General features: G+C 34.8%; 2 protein-coding genes across 2 annotated transcripts in view; both read right to left on the reverse strand.

Moving 5' to 3' along the window:
• The window catches only part of LOC129796209 (mitochondrial uncoupling protein Bmcp-like), a 590,308-nt gene that overhangs the window by 17,329 nt on the left and 548,844 nt on the right, over positions 1–24,135 (reverse strand). The gene's annotated exons all lie outside the window — the stretch shown is intronic.
• The window catches only part of LOC129796055 (uncharacterized), an 85,529-nt gene that overhangs the window by 13,865 nt on the left and 47,529 nt on the right, over positions 1–24,135 (reverse strand). Inside the window, exons 2-4 of the mRNA XM_055837741.1 lie at positions 17,923–18,152; positions 2,255–2,398; positions 385–491 (exon numbers count right to left, since the gene is read on the reverse strand). Of these exons, the coding sequence (XP_055693716.1) occupies positions 385–491; positions 2,255–2,398; positions 17,923–18,152 (481 nt within the window). The remainder of the gene's footprint in view (positions 1–384; positions 492–2,254; positions 2,399–17,922; positions 18,153–24,135) is intronic.

The raw sequence follows: 24,135 nt of genomic DNA on the forward strand, positions 1-24,135 counted from the left end.
ACAACTCTTTCTCAGATCATTTTGTTTTATCTAGCTAGGAAATATGATTTTTTATGCCTTTTCCAAACCCTTAAGTGACTTTATTAGCCCCGCTCTCCTCTATTGTTAAAAGTTTGAAAAAATATATTTTTTTCTCACAGTGTCCCCTGTAAGTAGGAGATTATACATGATGTATGATTATTTTCAAACGGAAAAAAAGGCTGCAGAGGGTTCGTATTCAAAAAGGAAAAGGGGGGAATAAAAAAGGAAAATGCGTTCTGTTCAGGACACAATTTCAATTTATCACACATTTCACAATTGCGATGCGAATTTCTGATAAACAACCCATCACTTGGTTATTCGGGATTGAAATTTCCACCCCTTAGGGAGGATATGACGACTTACCCCTGGACCACTTCACCCCTCCGATTGGGATATAATTCTGGATGCTGCCCATAGCGCAGATAGACTTCCATTTGCTGCTCAGCTCTCGATTCGAAGGAGAAATATGTCTGCGGAAAGATTTAAAAAGTCATGCTAGATTGTTTCATGCAGTAAATTTTTCCATATTGCTTGTGAGAAGTTTTTTTTCGTCTGATTTTTATCATTTTGGCAAATCTCCGAGAATATGTGCGCATATGCCCCCCAGGAGGAGAGAAAATGTATAAAGTATATTGTTATTTTCTATTTTCTCGAGATATTTTCATGCTGAAATATCACAGAATTTCTCATTGGCGACTTGTGTTCAACAATATGTTCTCTATACGGCTAAAGTATGAACGATTGAAAATATGGCTTAAGGAAAGAAAAATGTAATAGTTTATGGTCTACGAGGTAGTATTCGTTGTGAGACATGGTGTTTTGGGATTAAGATCTTTTTTATAGTTTATGTTGTGACCAAAAAGATAATTTTTACATTAAAGATTGTTCTTTCGGGATTGATTACACCCATCATCAGGTCTATTAAATAAAGTAAAACATTTCGCCTTTAAAAATAAGCTTTAAAAATATCATATTTAAACATGCAAAACTTCTTTACAAACATGATATTTAAATAAATTCCTTTTCCATTTAGAAAAGTTTTTTTTTTCAAAACTTCCACGAGAATAAATCATAGAAAATTCAAATGGAAATTTTCGGTTAATAAAATTATTCCTCTATCCACCAACAATACGAAAAAAAGGACAATTTTTCTCCCAACAATGGGATCTATATTATTTCATTTTGTTCCAGAAGACAGGGAGACAATAAATTCTCGCGTGGAATCTTGTGACAAATATTTTGCAATTCAATTACAACTCCATCCAAACTTGGTACGGGGGAGAGATTAAAATTTCTTATGGAGTTTATTTGGGGATTACTCAAGCAATTACCATGGCGCGTATCCTCCGACATACTCTTTCAGCAAATTTCAAGAGATTTGTCATGTCTTGAGCGTCAAATTTTCATCTTTTTTGGATTACATTTTATCCCCTACTTTTGATTGAATTGCTAATGATTTTGGATTTTCTTTCTATGTAGGGGATGAATCACAAAATTTATTTTATTCTTCTTCGAAATTGGATGTATTTTGCATAAAAATTTTAGTTTATTTTCCAGACTACCAGGTGCTATGAACTTAGCATGGAATAAATGTGGGTCATTTGGGGGAAATGTTGGTATGGTTATTTCAGTGTTGTATATCGGATTTTCCTCTTGAACAGCTTATATATGGCACACAATGTGGTTTGATCAGAGGTTATTTTGCAACTCTATGTGGCATGTTAGAAAATTATGAAAATAGGAAATGCGATAAATCACTCACTAATTAATGGCAAAATATCGATGAGAATTTTGTCCCATTGATGCCCGCGCGCCCATTAATTACAGAGCCATTGATTCAGCATTATATATAGTTACCACCCATCAATGAGACATTCTGTTAACCCCATCAATTTGTACATCATATGAACAATGTACATTGTGGTAACTCATCTAGTGGCTAATTTTCTGGGGAAGGGAGGGTAGGGTGTATTATTGAATTTTCTCACTCGGTGGATTAATTAATTAAAATGACCAAAAATTCACTCAATATACGAATATTTTCGCTTGATTCTGGCTTCCAAGCACCAACATGCTAATTTGCATAAATTTTCTATTTGGCCACACCACAAAATGCCCAATTTTGGCATTTTCCTCCTCCATGGGGCAATGTCTGAGATTTTTGGGAAATGGAAAATCAATATTTTCTTGTATATACAAATCGCAGGAAAACTAAATCCCGTGATAAACTCACCTGATCCGTAAAATTGTCAGTGTGAAAAAGTATTTTAACATAGCTCGTTTCACTAATGAATGTTTGCGGCTGCTCAGCTTCGCCACAGAACATTCCTGGTTCTCGGCGATTGGAGACATCAGTCTTTGCATTACCATCCACAATCTGTTAAATAAATAAATGTAAAATGATTTTATTTCTTTCACAGAATTCGTTTTAACTTTTTGATATTTGTCCGGAAAGCCATCACATAATTTTCCTAAAGAAAATCTTTTAATGGATTGAATTTTTGTAGGCAAATGGAAAGTCTTTTGATCTCCCTTAACACATATTTCATTGATACATTTACAGAGAACTTTTCATAGAAACCTTTTCTATCCTTTACCAACAATTTAAACAAATACAGACTAAAAGGGTTGTATTTTCATGTTAAATTAAAAGCTATATCCCATACGGAGAATTTACCTGTTTATTCTATTAATCATTTCTGGGAAAAACTTTGCATGGATATTCATAAATTTTCCAACAAAAATTCTGTTTAACAAATTAGGAAAAAAAACTTTTGAGTAACAACAATGTCAAAACGAATCCTACTCTTTGAAAGAAAATATTTTGTTTGAAGAATTACGAATATTAAAAAAAAATCTATTAGGATAATTTATAGAAAGAGAACGAAAAACGAAGAAAAATGCGCAATTTATGATCACTCTTCACCCATAAAAATTTGCATAGTTTTGTCTACTTGGTTGGTTAACCCATAGTACATAAAGTTCTCTTCTTTCCAGCATAATGATGCATCTCATTGGATGATCTTAGCAAGCAAAAGACATGCTGCACCATAAATGGCAAAAGAATGCAAGAGACAGAATTTAAATGGCAAAAGAATATTTTCCGCTTGTCGAATCCACCTTCGACGCCTCATTTTTTTTCACACCTCCTCGCCCCCCATTTATTCCCATTGAATTTTCAATTACTGCTTGGTGTCTCACCCAGTTTGTGGGTACTATAGTCACACAGTATAAGGGAGGATGGTGGGAAAGAAGCAAGATATTTCTCCACAGAAACAACCTCTTGTGTGAGCTTCCCCAGTGGTTCTCGGTGGTCCTTGAGAATGGCACATTTTATTGCAATGAGAACCATTTCGATTTTATTGGCCAAAGCAATTCCTAGCACGTTTTGGCTCTTCTCCATCGATCCCTGCGGTGTGGTGCCAATTTCTCCAGTTTTGGATTTCATTGCCCTGAAACTGGGCCATCCCTATCAAGCAAAACATACCGCATCTACTTGTGATTCTCCAAAATCGCAAAAGTAAAATTAAATTAAATAATTTGCTTTCAAAGTTCCCTGCTTTCATGTTCCTTTTGGTCCCTTTTATTTGCCAAGAAGTAAAATATATAATATTTATTTACAACAGGGAGCATCATATATGAGGAACTTCACTGACCGTTTAAGCATTGATGTAGCCCTTAATTAATGCCAAGAGATATCTCAATATGTTTCCCAATTAAATTTGATATATGACTTGATGACAAGAACCTGAAGTATATACATGTGGGGGTGGCTCTTTGATAAACATCATACTTGTGAGTATGCTGTGAGTGTGTACTATATGTATGAAATTCATCTCAAAGGATAAAACGACAGAGCTTTTGAAATTACAACATCAAGTGTTGGAGAAAGTTTGGAGGGCTTTTCATTAAAATAACTCATCCGTTAGAACACATTTACTTGCATGGAGCATATAGCTTTAACTTAAGCAAGACTCGATACAATTTTGTTTTAAAAATCCCATCGGATTTTAATAATCCTTCTTAGCCGGAATATTCAAAGAATACCCAAAAATAGGGCAATAAACTTAAATTGTATAGAGTAAAAAGTTTTCTCTTCATTTACTTATGGTACTTTCCAATCGCCTTAATGCAGAAGAATTGCTAATTCCCAATATCCCTCCGCATAAATTTTCATCCACTCCAAAATTCTTTTCCAATCTACGATTTCCAAAGAAACGAAGTGCTTTTAGTTCATTTTGTGAATTAAATGCGATTACCATGTAAAGTTTTGGAATACAAGGAGAAAAAATATTCCATGCAGTAGGTACGTACAATTCAGTAAAAGAGGCACAAGGATATCCCAATTTCCATTTTAGAGTCAAAGTTTTTAAATAATTAAATTTACTTCCGGCAGAACTTTCCCAATTCTTTGGATATACAGCCCCAACGAAATAGTGTGTGGGTGGCTCCTCTTTTTTACCTCGCACCACTCCCCGAAAAAAGGGATTTTGAGGATGTAGAGAGAAGAATCTCCCTTACGGGGTGGGACACATAATTCAAATGTAATGGCGTAACAATAAAATCTGTCCGAGGAACAAAAGTAACAAGAGCGCACACAGGAGTCTCTCTAAAGCATGGGGAGGAAGTGGATTTATTTCGAAACTAGACAATATTCCGGAAGTAAAAAGTTTCATTCTCTCCCGCGCCATTCCCACGCTTTTCCCTACATCCGTTCCCACCCTACAATTTGAGTCTTTGTGTGAGGCTTTTAAAGCTCCTGTGAGTGCACTGGGAGGGAAAGTTTGTTGAAATAACCACGTGTAGATTGATAAGATTACCAACCATTCGTAATATTTTTGCTCAAATTTTTTTGGCTTAAGGAATTTTATTTAAAATCGATGTTTCCTGAAATCTAAGTTCTTCCCTCAGGGCATGAGTACGAAAGAACGGGAGTTTCGTGGCAATGTCAAGATTTTTGACGTATAGTTTATGTAAAATCGAAACATTTAAATTTAAAGCCCTGAAGAATGACTCAAATTTTCCGAAAAGTCAGATTTAAATTAAAGACTTGAAACTATAAAAATCGGACCAAAAAAAAACGAGCTTTAACGCCACATAACCATATGTAAAATGACATAAGGACAAAATTTAAGTAACTACACTACCATTAAAAATTTCCAAATAATTTACTTATAAAAATTAAGATCTAAAAAAAATGTTTTTATTTAACCACTGATTCCAGGTTGAGCACCGATTTTGATAAATCAATGTTCCAAAACGAATGTTTTTTCTTCTTTTAGAACTATGGTAATTTTATCAAAGTCGGTACCATGGTTAGGGGAGACCGGGGTTAAAAAAGTCACTTAAGGGTTTAGAAAAAGCTCAAAATATCATATTTCCCAAACAGATAAAGCGAAATGTATAGCTCATTTCTTTAGGAAATTTACTGCCCTAGAACTCTTTCTTAAATCATTTTGTTCTATCTAACTAGGAAATATGATTTTTTATGCCTTTTCCAAACCCTTGGTGGTATATGTGTGTATGTGCTCCAACAAGAGCAAAGTGTGATAATTATGGCTTTCACCTTCGTGGCATTAGAGGAAGTGGGAACCTGTGTGAATCGGATGTAATTCAATAGAGAAAAGGTGCGCCATTGCGTCAGCATAAAATGTATATATATATATTCAACGGAGGATGTGAAGATTCACCACCCCATTCACCGGATATCCGTTTCATTCACGCGCGCTCTTTTGAAAGGTACGAGGACTTCATACAGTGCCGAGAAAAATAATAGGACCACCAATATAGGTTTTAAATGTACCCTTGACTTCAATCGCCAATATCTCAGGCTGTGTGAGACAGATTTTGAAAAGTGGCATAGATTCGGAAAGCTACATTCATCCCCTTTCCAACGATGGTAGATTTTCGAAAATCGGCCCATCCGTTCAGTTTTGGTAGATGATTGAACCGAAAGTGGCATTTTTAGTATGGGTCTACTTGAACGACTGTCAAAAATCAGCCCCTCACCACTCTGTGTGGATTCAATTAAAATTTAATTGAATGACATCTCCTTTTTTTTGGGGTCATGAAGCATTTATTTTTTTTTCACCCTCAGCATACAAAACCCCGGAATACCCCCGAGATTTCCTGACCTACATTTTGTGCACTGTGCGAATCTGAGTGGAAAAATATTTATATCTCAATTCACCCCACAATTGGTCGGATGTGAAAGGAAATCCAGATAACGGAAAATGGGAAAGTGCGCGGGGTATGGGGAGATAATGGAAAAAATGACATTGCTATTTTTGCCGGTGAAAAATCAATTTGTATTGCAGATAAATTTCCCAATGACATTTCCATCAAATATTTTCAATTTATTTTAAAATTGTATATTTCAAAAACGGATGATATTCATTTTTAATTTCTTTGTTTATTTTTATTTTTAGACTTTGTTGTCTTATTATTAAAAATTGTTACAAAATAATTTTTATGCGGTGTTTGAAATAGTTTTCCAACAAAAATAAGCACATTTTCTCTCTCTTTGTGATTTTTCATTGAAAATTTTCAACCTAATCATGAGGAATAAGGTTATAATTTGAAGCCTAAAAGGAAGGTACAAGAAAACCTAATTGAGTTAATTTTGATGATTTAAAACTTTCCATTTGAGCCTGTCAATTTTAAAATTTAATTCCCCAGAAATTCTGCGAGATTCCTCCAAGGGTGAATGATAATTTGGAAAATGAATGGGATGAAGGAAAAATAAATAGCACGTGGGTAGAAAATTGATATTTGTGCGAGATAAATTTTGTTGTGGGAAAATGTTCAAACAATTCCCATTAATGGCAAAGCATGGATGATGAGTAAATGTTTTTTGTACCCTTAAGGGTGTTTTTAATTCATAAATGTATGTATATGTACGTACATATAAATGAAATTGCAACATTTTTGAATATTCATATTTTGAATACCAACTTCTGCTTTCTCACCTTCTCATAAAGTATTATTTGATAAGAAAGTAATTTAAAAATCAAATAAACTTCCAATGTAAGTAACGGACTTGGAAAAAATTTAAATTTTTTCAGAGAAAAAGGGATTTTCCTCATTAATTACAATGTAAATAATTTTTGGGTCTCTATTAAGTGATAGAGTGTGAATTATCTGAATATTTGTGTGTAGCGTGAGGGAGTTTATAATGAAAATTTACCCAACTTTAGTCGTAGTCAAGTGGCAAATTTATACATTGGCTAACGGAGGGTAGTTTTGAATAAAGAGCCATGAAGAGAGATTTCATCATGCAGTCCATTTGCTAAGTTATGTAATGAAATAAAACTACCCCAGAGGTCCTGATGACTCCTTTAATGGTTCAGTCCATTTTACCAACCACTTTCCTCTCAACCATGTTGTACAAATTTTACATACAATAACTCAACTTAAACTTTATATGAGAACACACTAAAGGGGATGCTTTTTGTGGGTAGCATCCCCGCATAAACGTACTTCCGGGCCATATAGTGTGTGTGTGTGTGTAGATGAATGAACTTGCAAATGTCGTCATTGAGGTAATGTGGTTTTGAATAAGCAACACTCAAAGATATTCATCAATATCACTAACAAATGCAAGTTCTTTTCCTTTGAACATTCTACGTAATTAAGGTACATAATAGAAACCTAAACTTATTACAAAAAAATATATGTTTTATGTTACCTATTAATGTTCCCAGAAAATAATCCTTAAGGACACAGGGAGAAAATCAATAGTATGTATGAATGAGGACCCAAATGAACCATCTTTGTAAATAACTTCTATCTCCCCTCACACCATAGCAAGGGAACCTTTTTCTTTTTCCCAGGCGTCGAGTGTTATCGATGAAAAGTTTTGCCACTTCACAAAAGTTTTTTAAGGGATATAGCGGTGGGAGACTTCCAACAAAGACATAAAATTCACTCTAGATTCTCCGAAAAAAAAACTTAGACGCATTTACCCAGCAAAATGGAATACAAGCGATGTTCTTGTGTACCCCACGCCACATTATATATTTTACTTTTCCACCAAAAGTACGCGAGAGATTGTTGAATACAAAATGGACACACAATATACAAAATTTTGAATAATGCATTGCTTAAATATTAAATTCACATCGCCCAACGACACCAAAATGGGTAAACTCTCCAGCTGGGTTCATTGTGGGCGGGCGAGCTTTTTCGGTGGGGTAGATGGGTGCACAATGTGCTTTTGGAGCAATTTAACGTGTGTGGTGGGAACCAAATAGAGTTCAAACTTTTCCACACAAGCCTCCTCCTGTATAAGGATGGCAAATGGGGGTGGGAGGTGGGTGACAAAACATAGGGTATTACATTGTCGGTGGGGGTGCTTTTCATTTAACGTCTCACACCCACTTGACACTACAAGCCCGCAACTTCTGCGGCCAACCCACCTTCACCTGGTCGCACACCTCCATAACAATGACAAAGTACTTTATGGTTGTTCTGTTGAATTACTTCAGCAAGAATTTACAATATAGCACTGTAATTTCCAAAAGTACTTAACAAATTGCATTTTGTCTTCATTCTTTTAATATTTTTTTTGACTTTACTAATCTCTACGCCATTTTGTTCTATTTTTCGCGTCCCCTTTGTCGATGGTTGCGCCACAAAAACCAATAAACAGACTGTTCTGTAAGATTTCTGCATACAATTCACGATTCTATAACACTCCATTTCACACATATAAGTTTCGCTTTCACAAAAAAAAAATCTTTTCTTAATCAGTTTCAAATTAATAATGGAGTTCAACGTAAAGGGGAATTTCTGCGCTGAAAGGGAGCAAGTAAAAAATATATAAAAGAGTTTTTCAAATTGAATTCTCCTATTTCAGCGTGATTCATTTTCCATTAAATTTATTGAGACACTTGAAGACCTTCAAAAACTCTCGAAAAAAAAAACTTTTCATTCCCATCTCGCCTCTTGATGTGCAAATGGGAAATGGGGTTAATTGAAAATCACGGTCCTTTTGCCAAAAGCACGTCAATCTCGAAATGAATACAAAATGAGATGCTCTACATAAATAATTATATGTATCTCTCTGATTCACAGGGTGACATGCATACTTATCTGGTCCGAATATGTACTTTATATGTGTGAGAATTTATTTGGTGTAAGGATATATTTTATTTGGAATTCACTGCAAAAGGATAAAATCATTTATTTATGATTCTCTTGCGTTCTCTCACAGCTCAAATCCATTTCATCTCACGAAATATTGATCCTCTCTATATAGATAGATTTTCTCACTAAATCACTGAGTTTATTATTATTTGCATCAATGTTTTTCTAAATAGGCATGTTTTTATTGATTTAGACATTAGATAAATTATTTTCTATGATTTTTTATTGAGGCGGAAAAACTATGAAAATTAAGAATTAAACATTTGGAAATAGTTAAGGAAATAGTTTAAGTTAAAAAATCTTCAATTTATTTATTATTAATGACAGAGTAGTTAGCGCCTTAAGGATCAATTTGGCCAAAAATGTCTTATTTGAGTTCAAAGGAACCCCTAAAAATTATTTTCACGTAATTGCCTACGCTGGATTCTTTATGATCCTTAAGTGTTTAAAAAAATTCTTTTAGCTAAAAAAACAATTCCTAGATTTATGGTTTTTAAAACTCTGTAGTTGAACACCCCTTTTGCATTTTATGGGGTGTAGACGAGAAAAAATTTAAATTCTTTGGTTTTAAATATTACCTTCATAAAATATGTATTAACATTAAAATTCAAATACGTACATATATGTACTTACAAACATATTTAAATATGAAAATTTAATTTCATCGTTTGTCAATATTTTCACTCATTTTCCATAAAATATTCAAAAGAATCCGCTCGTCGTTGGTAAATTGTCATACAAATGCATTGCATTCTTGGAATATTTCTCATCTACGTGACCCGCCATGACCTACAGAGAATAGGACGGCAACTGTTGTGAGAGTTGAGAAATATTTAAAGACATGCGCTGCATTTTCTCGGTTATTTTGCAAAGCATCTCGTATCATTGGAAGCTGCTTATGTCTTGTTGCTGCTTTTTCGGACATGATGGTTTTACCGTGTCAGGTGATGTCTACAGCATAGATTGGGTGGGTAAAGTGCACGTAAAGATTTCAACTCAAAAGCACGAATTGCAAATAAATTGTCATAAAGCTGGATTTATTTCCCTTTTATTTCATCACACAGAGATTTTCTCAAACTCTTTGAAAGCTTTCACAATATTTTCATTCAAAGAATTTGACGATATTTTTTTTTTACAAAAGCTTTACATTGTTCAGATGAATTTCCCTAATTATATTTCCCCATTCAATTTACTAGTTAATGAAAAACATTTTCCAATTTCTCCATTTTCAGTGCTCTGAAAAAAAAAACATTCAAATCAATTCACCTAAAAGGTACGGTCGCGAATGTTAAATTGAGAGCTCAAAATGGCTCAATTTCAATTCCATGTGGTGGTCAAAGCGAATACATTTGTCGTCGTAGGTACATATACAGCACCCAGAATGTGCGCTGACTGAGAGTTACTCCTCAAATGGTTTTCACCCTCTCTTAGGACAAGTACTAAATGGATTTAGAATTTATTGTAGTGATTTTTCACCCACACTTTCTCGTGTCCATGTGCCAGTCACATTTTGCCACATTGATTGAGTACGTTCTATGTGAATATTTCTTACATACGCCACCATGTGTTAACGCTATATACGAAATCGATTGGAAAGCCGGGCCAAACTGTGGGTGGATGTTTGGAAACGATTTTCATCCATTTATGTTGCGGGGAAAATGGCATTCTTTAGCACCCTTTTTGAGGGAAAAATCCCCGTCAATTGGCATTTTGAGTGAAATGAGAATTGCAAAGAGAAAATCACAGAGTGAATATTTAGCATTGAAAGCTATATAGGTACATAGTAAAATTGACCACATCTGTGAAACCACAAAGTGTGGTTAAAGTGACCAATTTGGTACTGCAGTTGGGATTTGTAATTGGAATTCAACAATTTACATTTTAGTTGCATAGAAAGACACAAAAACACTTTATTTCTTCCAGAAATTCTTACTCCTGAATGGATTTCCTTTTTATCCCTTTCAGGATGGCGATCAATCTAGAGAGCTGATTGAACTGAAAAATAATTTTGTGGGTTATTTTGAGCTCAAATAAGACATTTTTGGGAAAAGAATCCAAACTCAAAAATTTTCGGTTTTTTATCCTTCCTGATCCTGAGAATTCTTGGGAGTGTCCTTTTGTGGTCATAAAATGATCAGCGATTGTAAAGACATAATCTTGTTCTAATTTGATCTATACAAAATGAAACATTTTCAAAATCGAATCTTTGGGTCAACGTATGACTGATTCTGATTCTTCGTGTTCTCGCTGAGGTAAAAACTATCCCATGTTCAATAAATGAAGAAAGATTTCGTAACCACGTTGCTTCATTTTAGTTCGTGTCTATCATGAAAAAGCCAGGGAAAAAGCTCCAATAGCGAAAAATCCCTTGACAACTTAAGTCCTGCACAAATGGAAACTTCTTTACGTCAAGTTTAATGAACCTTCGTATAAAATTGACGTACGTCTCATGGTGGAAAATTTTCTTCTTTGATGGTAGAAAACTAATTTTCTGACCAATGGAGAAGGTTCCCCGGAAATTCCTCAAAGTGACCTAAGCTTCCTTGGTGGTAGAAGAGGAAATTACGATGGAAATTATCGTTTCTAAGCTGGTGAATACTCATTATAAATGCAATACGATATGATTGCATTAGTGGGAGAGGATTTATATCTGTTAGGTATTCTCACTCTGTGGGGAATACCCATGAAACACCCCCCTGTTTACCTATGAGGAAAATTATGCTTAGGTGTATATAAGATATTTATTCAATTTCCGGTATATTCATGGAATTATTTCAATTTATGCTCTCTGAGGGTATTTGCTCCCAAAAGAGAAATATTTTAATTAAATTCACAAAGTGCACGACAAAAGCTATTTGTGTGGTTTGAACTATGGTACTTCATTGGAAATAGAAGGTGACCAGGAAGTTAGGTCATGACCAGGGAGTGATTACAATTTATAAGCAATCTGCTTCAAAAAAAATGCAGAGAAATATTTATTGAATATTCGCAGCTTTTTATGAGAGGAATTTGCAGAAAAATTTGCTAAAATTATGACCTAATTTCCCGATCATTCTGTATACAATTTATATATATTTCAATGGAAATGATCTCAAAATTGGGGCTGTATAATTAAACAAAGAATCCAATAATCTACGAGTTTTTTCCTCCGGTAGCTTTTCCAATGTATACATATATTCATAGAAAAAAAAAACAGAAAAAAGCTTCTGATGTTGATGGTAAAACCATAAAGATGATGGTGGCAAAAATGCATGGATTGTGAAATTCAATACAAGGCTACTGACTCATCTTGTCATGTTGATCATGGCTTTTACGGCTCGTTGAGGGAAATATGGACACCAAAAGGCCACTCAGTGTCACTTCTCCCGTGAAAATATGGGTACTTGGGGATTGTAGGAGGGGTGGGTTTGTGTGTGATGTGAAAGATCTTTTCCTTTCAGCATTGTGTGTATCAGAAAGGTGAGATAAAAATTGGGTGTTTGCTATTTACGTCACGTTTCCACTTCAATGTACGCCCATAAATGATTTTTATGGATTTTCTCCATATAGCAATGAGGGGGTGATGAGGTTAAAATACACCATTTTACTTTCACCTCCCTCCCCAAAAGGGAGGACTTTTTTACAGAATGTATGGTGTGAGGATTTTGTGACATTCACCCATTTTTGGTCATCCGGGAGTTTTGTGGGGGTGAGTGTACTTGGGAATAGGAGAGATGAGCACAGAATTCTCATGAGAAAATATCAAATTTTCTTTTCTCGTTAAGCACAACAATTTCCCATGGTCAGAAGCCCTCCACCATCACTCCGTAATAACTTCCAATTTGCTCCACTTTATTCATGCCCCGTCCTTCTGTGTTGCTACTGGTATTACTTTCATGAGGATAAATATGGAATAATAATAATAAAAGCGTGCCCACAATTTTTTATTGTTGTGTCTCTTCTTCAGTCACTATATGTACCTATGTGTAATACTTTTAGGGGTTGCCCTCTATAATGGAGTATTTATAAATAGGTTAATTTGTTAAATTAAATTCATTAGGGGAGTATTGGGTGATTTAACAATTAATTGATCTCTTTATGAAACTTTTAATTGTTTGAAAGACTTTTCCAAACAACATACATTTTCCACTACAGCTATCTCTATAAATTGCGAACTAAAACCCCTCGAGACAGAAGAAGTGCTTTTGAGATGAAGATTATACGATGAGACTTGTTTGAAAAATATGTGTTTATATATATATATATTTTATATGTATATAGTATTTTATGTGGATACTCCAAGAAGAAGAAGAAAAAACCTCATCATAGAAGTGAGCATCGTACTGCCGCCTGTCTGCTGTAATATTGCTCACAAAACGTCCAAAAACCGAATCAATAAACATTCCGAGGGGTATTTTGCAGTCAAGGGCGGGTAACCCCCAAACCGATTATTCATTCTATCTTGGAGAAAAAAAAATCTCATCCAACTTTCATTCGTCTGATATATCTTGATTTTCACACACCCACCCGGTCTCGCCCCCGCAAAGCTGAATGTTTGGGGGGTATACCGAATTTTATATTTCCATCGAGCTATGAATATTTTACCGTCTGCATCCCAATTTTTTTTCTGCTACTTCCATCTCTACTCCAACACACTCTTCAGCCCCATTTTGAAGTATGTTTTATTCACGATTTGATTTTTTTTATCATATATACATACAATATTTTATCAATCCTTGAAGAATTCATGGGGTAAAAAGTGCACGACGAAACTAAATTGAAAAAAAGCTCGCATGGAACGTGCTGTGGCCAATGAACTTCACGGTGAGAGAGAGAGAGGGGAAAAATGTCTCCAAAAAATTACATCCACCCACATACGGTTGGAAAATTTAAGCTCTCTCGCATTGTAAAATGAAATATTGAATGGGAATAAATGTAAATGTTTGGTGAGATGAATGGATTTTTGTGAATATTTCATTTCAATCAAAATACACGAATTGTCCCATTTTATTCACCAACTCTCCCCCCCCCCCCATACACCGCATATATACAGAGAAATCAACAGTTAAATTCGAAGCAGATTTCCACTTGAGATGGGGAAAATTATTTAAATTACTTCTCTTCACCCCAAAATCCTCAAACCAAAAGTTTAATCAATGTTTGATTGGGTGAATTTCCTCTCGCAACGAGAAACTTCCTCCACAGGACATTTAATTAAGGCGAGAAGAAAGTTTTTGGCTTTGCACAAAACAAAGTGACGCAATCAACAAATATTTGGTGCGTAGGGTGGCTGTGGGGTGGGGATGGCTTTCACCAGAATGGAAGTTTGTGGTTTGCCTTCATTAAACCAAAAAGAGATTCTGGGTAAAATTCCTGGATAAATTTTAAGAAACTTTAAGGAAGCTTTTCTTGATGAATGTGAATTACATTTGGTTGGCAGCATTTAACAGGAGTTGTAATTGAAGCTTTTTTAAACGTCACAGACTGAACTATTAAAGCTCTAATTTTTATCCAATATATGTAGAAGCAAAACTATAAGATGAGACAAAAAAGCAAGCATTATGTCACATAGCGGAAGAAGTACAAGACATCAAAAAAAAAGCTCAAAGAGAAAACCTCATTAATCCCAGTGGTGTGTCTTTTCCATATGAAAAATCCCATCACACGACAATCCCCCGTAAAGGAAAAATGATCTGAAAATTCAGAGAAAAAGAAAAGCGATTGAGATTGAAAACTTTTCCCTCCGCTGTGTTTTTTTTTACCCGGTCCTAATAGTCGTCTTCCTTTTCCCATCAAAATCCTCAAATGGTTTGAGGGAGCTCTTCCACCCCCACCCCCTCCCGAAGACGATATTCCAGCTACTCGCCTGATAGATAAGACTTGACGGAAATCCGCTTGAAGAGCAATTCATTCTTTTTCAACTCACACTCGAGGCAAAACCGAAATTCAGCATAAAATTTAGCAACAAAATTTAGTCATTCTGTGTGAGCTTTTGCATGGATTGTGCAGAGGGATGGGGGTGAAAGATTTATGGTTGCACGCTGAATATAAATTTGTGTGGTTTTGAGACTTTCGATGCGAAATGACGGTGGATTTTCCCCCAGCTACATTCCTGGGGTGGTGCACCACCCTCCCCCCAGAAATTCCATGAGAAATTACATGGAGGGACTCCGTTTTTTTCTTTTCATTTCATTCACTTCCACGAAGAAGCATTTTCCTCCTCGGGGGTGTTTACACAAATTGCCACGAAAGACAAAGAGTCACTATGCTCATGAGATTTTATGTAACAAAATGAGGGTGGATGAGAATTTCTTACAAGACATTGATGCCACTCTCAATAAATTTGTCCCAACATAATGAAGATTTATTGCTGAAAATTGCACAGATGAGCTTCTTCCTTTTGGTGCTTCAGCTACACTCTCTCTCATCATTAAATATTCAACCAAAATGTGTGTATATAGAATCATTTATAATCAACAAGTTTGCCAAAAGATGCGAGAGGGGTGGTAAAGTGGGATAAAATGGGCCAAAATGGACCACTAAAATACAATACTGAAGGAGGCAAAAATTCACAGTGTTTTTATGTTGAGCCATAAAGTATGTGGGATTAACTCATTTTTACCTTCATTCTGTTTGCAATAAAGTTGATAAACTATGGTGAAATGTGCTTCTTTGATGGAGGTTATTAAATTAATAATGAAATACATATTGTGTAATAATTTGGTGGAAATATGATGAGAATTGGAATTACAATTCAAAATCCAACTTGAGCTTTTCGAGCTTTTTTAACTTCGGGATTTTTTAGGGAATATTTTTTCAACAATATTTTTTTAATGACAATTCATTAACTACACAATCACTTCTTTTGTAGAAAATAAGAAGTTTTTAATTTGAAATTTAAAAAAAATCTCCAAAAAGTCTTTTTTTGCACATTTATCTTTGTTTGCAGAAGCTAATTTGCCCTACGCTACTTTTTTTTTTAAGTTTCCTCGCGTGTTCCACGCTTTCGTGATATTATTTTTTTTTGTTATAAATAGCTCTTGTGTTGTTTTTTCCACAATATGCACCCCATGTCAAAGGGCAACGAGGAAACCTCTTGCCCATTGTGCATCCTTCTGCACGGTTGGAGTTTCAAAAATTCAATTAAATTTTAATTAAAAAAGTGCATTTTTCACTATGTTCCCACACTTTCTGCCCCCTTTGGCACTCATTTCCAGCAACATCAACAATTTCATTATCGCATCATATGGACACAGAGAGAGCATCAACAATGAAGGCAATTTTGCATTTTAGCTGTTTTGCATTTAAATGAATTTCGAGGAAAACCAAACAAAAGCAAACAAAAAAAAGGTCCCCGGATTTTCCAGGTTTATATTGAAATGTGACATTTTTCATTTATCCATGCTATTGATAATTTTAAATTTTCCAGAAATATTTTTGACTACAGAATGCATCTAAAAGATTGAATGTACTGGTAAGCTGACCAAGCTTACGAGAGCTATGTTTCTTTCAGTGTACCAATTTTGTAAGAGCAAACTATAACGCAAATTAATTTAAATAGGTAGGTACGCGCAAAGTGGGGAAAAGTTGAAAAGTCATCCCCCAAGAAATCTTTAAAACGCCATATCTCGGGAACGGCTCCATAGATTTTCGAGTTTGAGCTATCGTTGGAAAGGTCTTAACCTCAACTATAACATATTAAGATATGAAGCAAATCGATAATGGCATTTTCGAAATATTCGAGTTCGAAATTTTCGAAAATTTTGATTTTGACTTTAGCGCCTCTCGTGGTCATTTCTCGAAGTTGCAATGTTCTAGACATTTGTATTTAAGTACATATAATTAGTTTGAATAAGTATATCTCTCCAATGGAAATGTTTAATCAATTTTGTGCAATTAATTCGTGAATTCTTCTTTGTTTGTCATTAACAATAAATTTTCTATGGAACGTAAAACATAGTACAAAATTATATGCTAATTAGGGAAACACAATCATTGAAATATTATGAAATTGCATCATTTTAGTTTTGCCATATCGATTCATAAACAATTAGTAAGTTTTGGAATTAACTGAAATCATAAAGAGAAAGATGACGTCTTTGTGTGGATTTTTGAGTAAAGGTGTTATCACCGATGTATTGAAAAAATCCTAGGGAGCTATCACACTTAAGCTCTAAGCACTGAATGCTTAAAATTTTACACGTGAAAAAACGAGAAGAAACAGCGTTGTTGTCTCTTTCGTACACACATAGAGGTTATGATGTTCAAGTACTTGGAGCTTAAGTATGATAGCATCGTTATTCAGAGAACTCTGAGCACTGTTAATATTGTGGAGAATCAAGAGATAAGAAATCGCCAAAGAATTTCCACTATGATTAGCTATGAAAAGTTTTGCTTCAAAATATAACAAATGACGTCACTTATGTGTTATTGAAACATTCTTCCTGATGTTTCGTTGATGTTTTCAAGTTATTTTTATGCTTTATGCATTGTAAGAACTAAAAACTAAAAAAATGACGTCATTCTTTGCATTTTTAAGGAAATTCTTCAGCGGGTTTTCCCTCTCAAATCACAAAGAAAAATTAGAAATTTTTCAAGCAACTTTTCAAACTATTCCAAGTTTCACGGATTTATTCCTCTGCACATACAGAATAGAATAAAATTTATTTTGCCCTTTGCAGACTAGTGCTGCACATACAGATCTATACAAAATTTTGCTGTAATTCTTATAAACAAAGAATCCCCAAAATAAAATTGAAAAACTCAACAACTAACCTGCAGGTACCCTCCGTCGCAATGAGTGGCATTCACGAGAGTGCCAACTTTGAATTTGTTGAATCTTAGCCTAAGAACCCAATCTCTTGGTGCTCCACGAAAGCTCCTGAAGCGATACCAACATGTTAATGGTTGTCCGCGATTGAGATTTGTCACTTCCGGTGATGCCACATCCACGTAGATGTCCACCGTTTTGTTGCAGTGATCCTTAAACGTGTCTGTTGTGCCAGCTGCAAGTTTTCGCCCCCGCAGGTATTATGAAAAGAAAGAAATAAAGTGAAAAACACGTCAATAATGAACTCTTTGAAAGAAAAAAATAACTAAAGAAAAATCTGTGCAGAGAAAAATATTTCACGGAATTTTTCCTATTTAGCAGAAATTCCATAAGACTTGCATTGCAAGGCGAGGAAGGATAAATTAAATTTATTACACATCCACAATCCCACCCAGGGTAAGTCCATTGATGTCTTGGCGGGAATGTTCCATGGGAAAATAAACAGGGAGTTGATAACAAAGTTGTAGAATTATAGTGACAATTTGCTGAGGAAGTTTTCACTTCCAAAGTGAATATAATTCAATTATAAACTCCCCGACACAATCGTCCGTGTCGCTCAAGTGAGTCATTAATTTGAGAGGCGAGAGTATGAGCATTGCAGCAAATGTAATTCAATCACATTGTGTACAAAATAAAGTTTTCCCTTACAACAGGAAATCACTGAATCCCCTTTCATTCTCTCCCCTTTCGCAATGCATTCATCCCGAATTTTCTTTTGTACATTTTCTTGTGAAGACTTTAATTCAAATTCCTCGGAATGCGGAAGAGACAAATTTATGGTGTCCTTCCCTATTTGATGTAAAGTTTCTTCACACGCCAAAGTAGAGCTATCCATTTGGGGTAAATGGGCGAGAAAAAAGGGGGACAGTGTGTGTGGATACCACTTTTCGGGCCCATTTAATTCGCCCAAAAACATTGGACCAAATGGAGCTTTTTGTTATCCAATTAATCTGCATTTGTGCGTATAGAGCTTTTGACATTCCCATGGGCGAGATGAGTTTGCCCCCAAAATAATGTCACACCCGGACGTATTGTTGAGAATCCAAAAGAAGGGGATGAAAAAGTGAATGATGGAAATGGTACACGGAGAAAAATAACTACTAATACTAGCTGGAAACTCTTGCTATGCCAACAGTTTGGCGTCAGAATTGTTACATTGTTGGCAGAGCTGGAGTTTGCTTCTAACTCAACTACAAACTGGCTATGTCGCCAATGAGTCAGAAGGAAATGGCATATATGCACACACATTTTGTCTCATTCGTTTTGATTTTTGTATGCTATAATTGGAGAAAAAGAGACATCTATATCTTTAAAATTATATATCTCATCTTTTCAAAGTCGGCAAAGCCGTCGACTGAAGTAGCATGTCACGCATCTGCACAAGATTTATAAAACAAATACGAGACAAGGTTGCGCAGTCGACGAAAAGCCAAAGTGACAAATGTGTGAGAAGAGCAGAAAATTTCATTTGATTCTACAGGATTTTCTAGTTGGCACAGCTGGAGTCTCCGGCTAGTGCAAATGGACAGTGGCGGGTACAATAACATTATAACTTGCTATTTTAACAAGAACTGATTTTTTGCGCCGCCTCAACTTTTTTCTTTCCGTGTAGTCACTGAAAGACATGTAGGAAATAAACTAAGAGATAATCTAAAATTCCACAAAGTTGGTTTAGCAGATATTTAAGAGTTCATGGAGAAGTTTTCTTCTTATGCAAACTTTGTACAAAAATGACGGTTATGGCGCTTAATAATGTCCCATAGCTATCTCATAATATTCACCACATTTTCCATTTTTTTCCTTTCTCCATAAACTTTTTTAATTTTCCCCCACAAGCATTGGCAAAATTTCCAAACAATAACTTTTCAATTTGGTGACAACTTCTGCGCTTGATATCTATACAGTGACGGGAAAAATAATAGAACCACCATTATTATTTTAAAGGTACCAACCCTCAATTAAAATTTTAAATATCTCAAGTTGTAGATGACTGTTTTAAGGTACATCCATTGCTTTTCTAACGGGTATTGCATATTTGAAAATCAATTTATTCGTTAAATGACTAAAAGTTGCAAGAGAGAGTGGCCCTTTTTTATCGAAATTTAAAAAAAATCACCACCACCTACAGTTTGAAAGAGGATAAATGTGCTTTCAAAATCTATGTCATTTTTTTTTTAATTGAACATTAAAAGCCTGAGAAATTCAAGATTTAAGGGATACACATTTAATATAATAAGGGTGTCTCTATTATTTTTCCTGACACTGTACATTTTGTTTCAAATTTCCCATTACAAATGATAATTTCAACTTTTCATTATAAGCAAAATAATTATTTTGGTAGAACCTGTAGTAATTTTCGTTTGTGCAGAAAATGGCTACTACCCCAAATGGCTGACTACTAGCTGGATTTTAGAGTTTTTATTATAAGCCAACTCTAGAATCAAGCCATACAATAGAAAAAAAGAATAAAAAACTTTACATGAAGGGCATGTTGCTGTATTATATATGTATGTGTACCTTAATTTACTGAATGTACATAAAAGTTAATATATAATTACTTCAGAGATAGATTTCTGAAAAGTTTTCCCGATCAATGGCATTCCCATTACTGAAATACGTGCAGATTGTCTTACGCTAAATAAAAGCTCCATGACTGTGCCAAAATTAGAAATAAATAGCTTTTGATTCTATCTTATGGTTGTACAACTCACGGTCTTCAATTAAATCTTTTCTGGCACCTTTTGGGATGGTTTTTATTGCAAAAGACGAAGCGCGGGGGTAAATGTGAAAAGTTTAGAAAAATTTACTGATTATCTGGGTGAAAATGGTACAATTCACTTCCATTAATTGGAAAACTTGGACAATATATAAATTTGGTGTTGCTAAAATCGTGATGAGATTAAATGGATACGCTATGGGATAGTCTGCAAAGGTTTCAACTCTGCGTCCACCAAAGGACGATTCGACATTGAAATATTTGTGTGCTACATTTGGGGGAAAATGGAGGGCAGAGGACATGGCTAATGAACTGAATTTTGGGTGAGTGCTGAGGGCACAGACACCATTTGAGTCCTTTTTCATCGCTCTGTGTCATGCTACCCCACGACCATCACCACCCTGCTGATCCCAGAGAGAATTCCTCCCGCGGGCCCCTTGGTTGAGACATAAATGCTATTTATCTGATTGTCCAACACCACATCCACACACTGTGAGAACAAGACAACTCACAAAAGCCACCCCTACACCCTCTATATAGGGTGTGCTTTGTCTAACTATTCATGCAGTAAAGTTTTGCGAATTTGTGTAGACAATGTACACAATGTGAAACTGTAGCATCACTATTCAGGCGTATAATGCTTAAAATCTTGTAGCCTGAAATAACTTCATTAAAATTAATATGTAAATTTATGTGTTGCACACCAAAAGTGGGTGAATTCCAATGAATTTGTGCTTCTTAATTACATATAACAAGCTCAATATGCTGCAATGATTCAAGGCAATCAAAATGCGCGCACTCACTTTAGCAAAACTTTCTGCAGTCTCTCTCTACCTTTCTGACCACTCATAGTTTCAGTAAATTGAATTGGCAACGAGGAGAAAAAATTAACTATAAACTTTCATCAAACCATTTGGATAACTTTCTGTCCCTCTAACGAGATACCCGCAGTATAAAGTTTAAAAGAGTATTTACATGATATACAAATTGGATTTTTTTTCGGTTCTCTACTTTCAGTTTGTGGAATTTACTATATACCTATATAGTATTGCCTTTTGAAATATACAACCAAAAATTCACTGACGGCACTGACGAATTTTCCACAAGAAGTCACTTTAAAACTTTGAATTTTTCATTCGAAGAAAACTCCCACGCAGAAATATTCTCGACAAGTTGTAGGGGAGTAAGTGTTTTAGTCAATTGAAAAGAAAAGTTAGAAGTTAATTACTTTTTTTACTTTTCTTTTTTGCTTATATTCTTAATATTTAAAAAATCGAATTTTTACTATTTTCAGCTGAGATTTTTTTCTTTAATTTTGTGTGTAGGCATCATGCAAAGTCTAAAACAAAATTGCTTAGTTTTCGTGGAATAAAAAATCAATCGAGGTACATATTTTTAACTTCTGGAAGATCCGATAGTTTTATCCTCAAATTATGATTTTTAATTTTCTCCTAAAAAACGATTTTTTTGTTGTTTAAAGAGTCTTCTGCATGAGACATAGATTTTATTTCCCTGTTTGTAATCAAAATTCGTTCTTCGTTAATTTTTCCAGTTACATAGATTACATCAAAAATGGGGAAAATCACGGCATGATCACGACTCTCTTGAATCCTTGATCATGCCGTACAATAGAACAAAATTTGGTAACGTTCAGGGGACTCAAAAAAAGAAAAGAAAAGAATCAAAACTAAACAATTTAGTTATGAAAATAAATTATAAATACTTCTTATAAATCATGTAAATAAAATGGAGTAAGATTGTAATTTATGTTGTCATTTTTAGAGCTTTTGTGGGCGAGTTGACGTGCTTCATTGAAAATTCATAGAGATGTTAACCCCCTGGTGATGATGAAACAAAAGAGAAAACTCCTCCACTTACCACTCCATTTATAGATGAGATTTTTGCTCTATCATACATGTTGAGTGGTGTTGGTTGAATAATCTTCCCTACGAGTTGTTTGGCTGAAAGAACATACTTTCCTTTTTTTCGTGGGGTAAAAACACAGAAGAAGGAAGCAAAGTGAGAGAATAAAAAGAAGAAGGAAAAAAAGCACAGAATTACATGAAAGCTATGGGGGAATTCTATGTGTGTGTAGCATCAATGAGTCGCTTTTCTCACACAACATACCTCCCTCAGTTCATTGAAATTGAATATAAATCATAAATAAATATATTTCACATCCATTCTGGTTTGCTCTGTGTACACAATAGCCCAACTCCGTGGAGGAGGTGGAGGATCACTCGACTAGTTTGGGGGCATTGATGTTGTCCTCCAAATTCGCATCTCAAAGGATGTGAAACTTTTTCTTCTCTTACTCCCTGCTATATATGGGGTTGACACAATTTCGGTAAATGAGTTCACGCCGGGGCTAGCTTTCGAGAGAGCGCTTAAAGGCACACACACAACCCAGGAAAAAAAAGTTGTTGGCGGAGCTTTCTGCACGGGAATCACATACTCCTCTCCCATGAATATGAAATTGGAGTGGAAGAAATTCAAGTGGTTTGGGGGTTGGTTTGAGTCAAAGCCCCGCTCGAGGGTGGAAGACTTTTTCGAGGGTTGCTCGAGTACTTCACACACTGCTTGAGTGTCTCGTTAAAATTCAACAAAAGTACAATATTGCAGTGCTAGCAGACTTTCTGATTGTCCCCCCATACCCTCAATCCCCACACTTGAGCCTCTCATAGATGTGGGATTCCAAAATCAACCCTCGTACAATTTTTTTTCAAGTGTACGTAGAGTTTTTGTTGTTGAAAATTCATTGCTATTGCAACTGAAATTTATTGCATTACATGTAAACTAGCTGCCATACAACACTCACCTATTCTCACTGAGATTTTGCTATTTTATGCTTTTCCTGTGAATTAATTGAGAGCTTTTATAAAATAAATACGCATATTCAATGAAATTCTGTATTGAAGTGCATTTTCAATTAACAAACACCCACAAAATGCATACACCATATATACTTATACATATTAAATTAAGGCATAATATTCATATGTGTGTGTTATATATTTTACCATTGCTTCAGCATATTGTGAATGTATATTTGTCAAAATATATAAAATATGGAATGGAAATAAATAGGAAAATAAACAAAAAACAGGATGGGAGTAAAAATTCACTTGGTGGAAATGCAACTTTAAGCTATAAAACACATAAAAAGCGGTTTTTAATTTGTTTATGTTAGAAGAAGTTAAAAAAAAATTAAAAACAAACTAACATGGAGGATTTTTTTAAATTTATACAACTTACATTCTGCTGCATGAAATTGAATAGAGTCCTTTACAATCAAATTTTACATGATTTCTATTTTTTTCGAATTTCTTTTCCTCATTAAATTCTTGATCTTTACTGCAAAGTCCTCACAAATTAAGCTATTGACCCCTTGGTCTTTTCTTTTATTTTGCTTTTACATGAATATATCGAAAAAGCCTTGGAG

Source organism: Lutzomyia longipalpis, chromosome 4 (assembly GCF_024334085.1).
Source record: "Lutzomyia longipalpis isolate SR_M1_2022 chromosome 4, ASM2433408v1".
Taxonomy (NCBI): domain Eukaryota; kingdom Metazoa; phylum Arthropoda; class Insecta; order Diptera; family Psychodidae; genus Lutzomyia; species Lutzomyia longipalpis.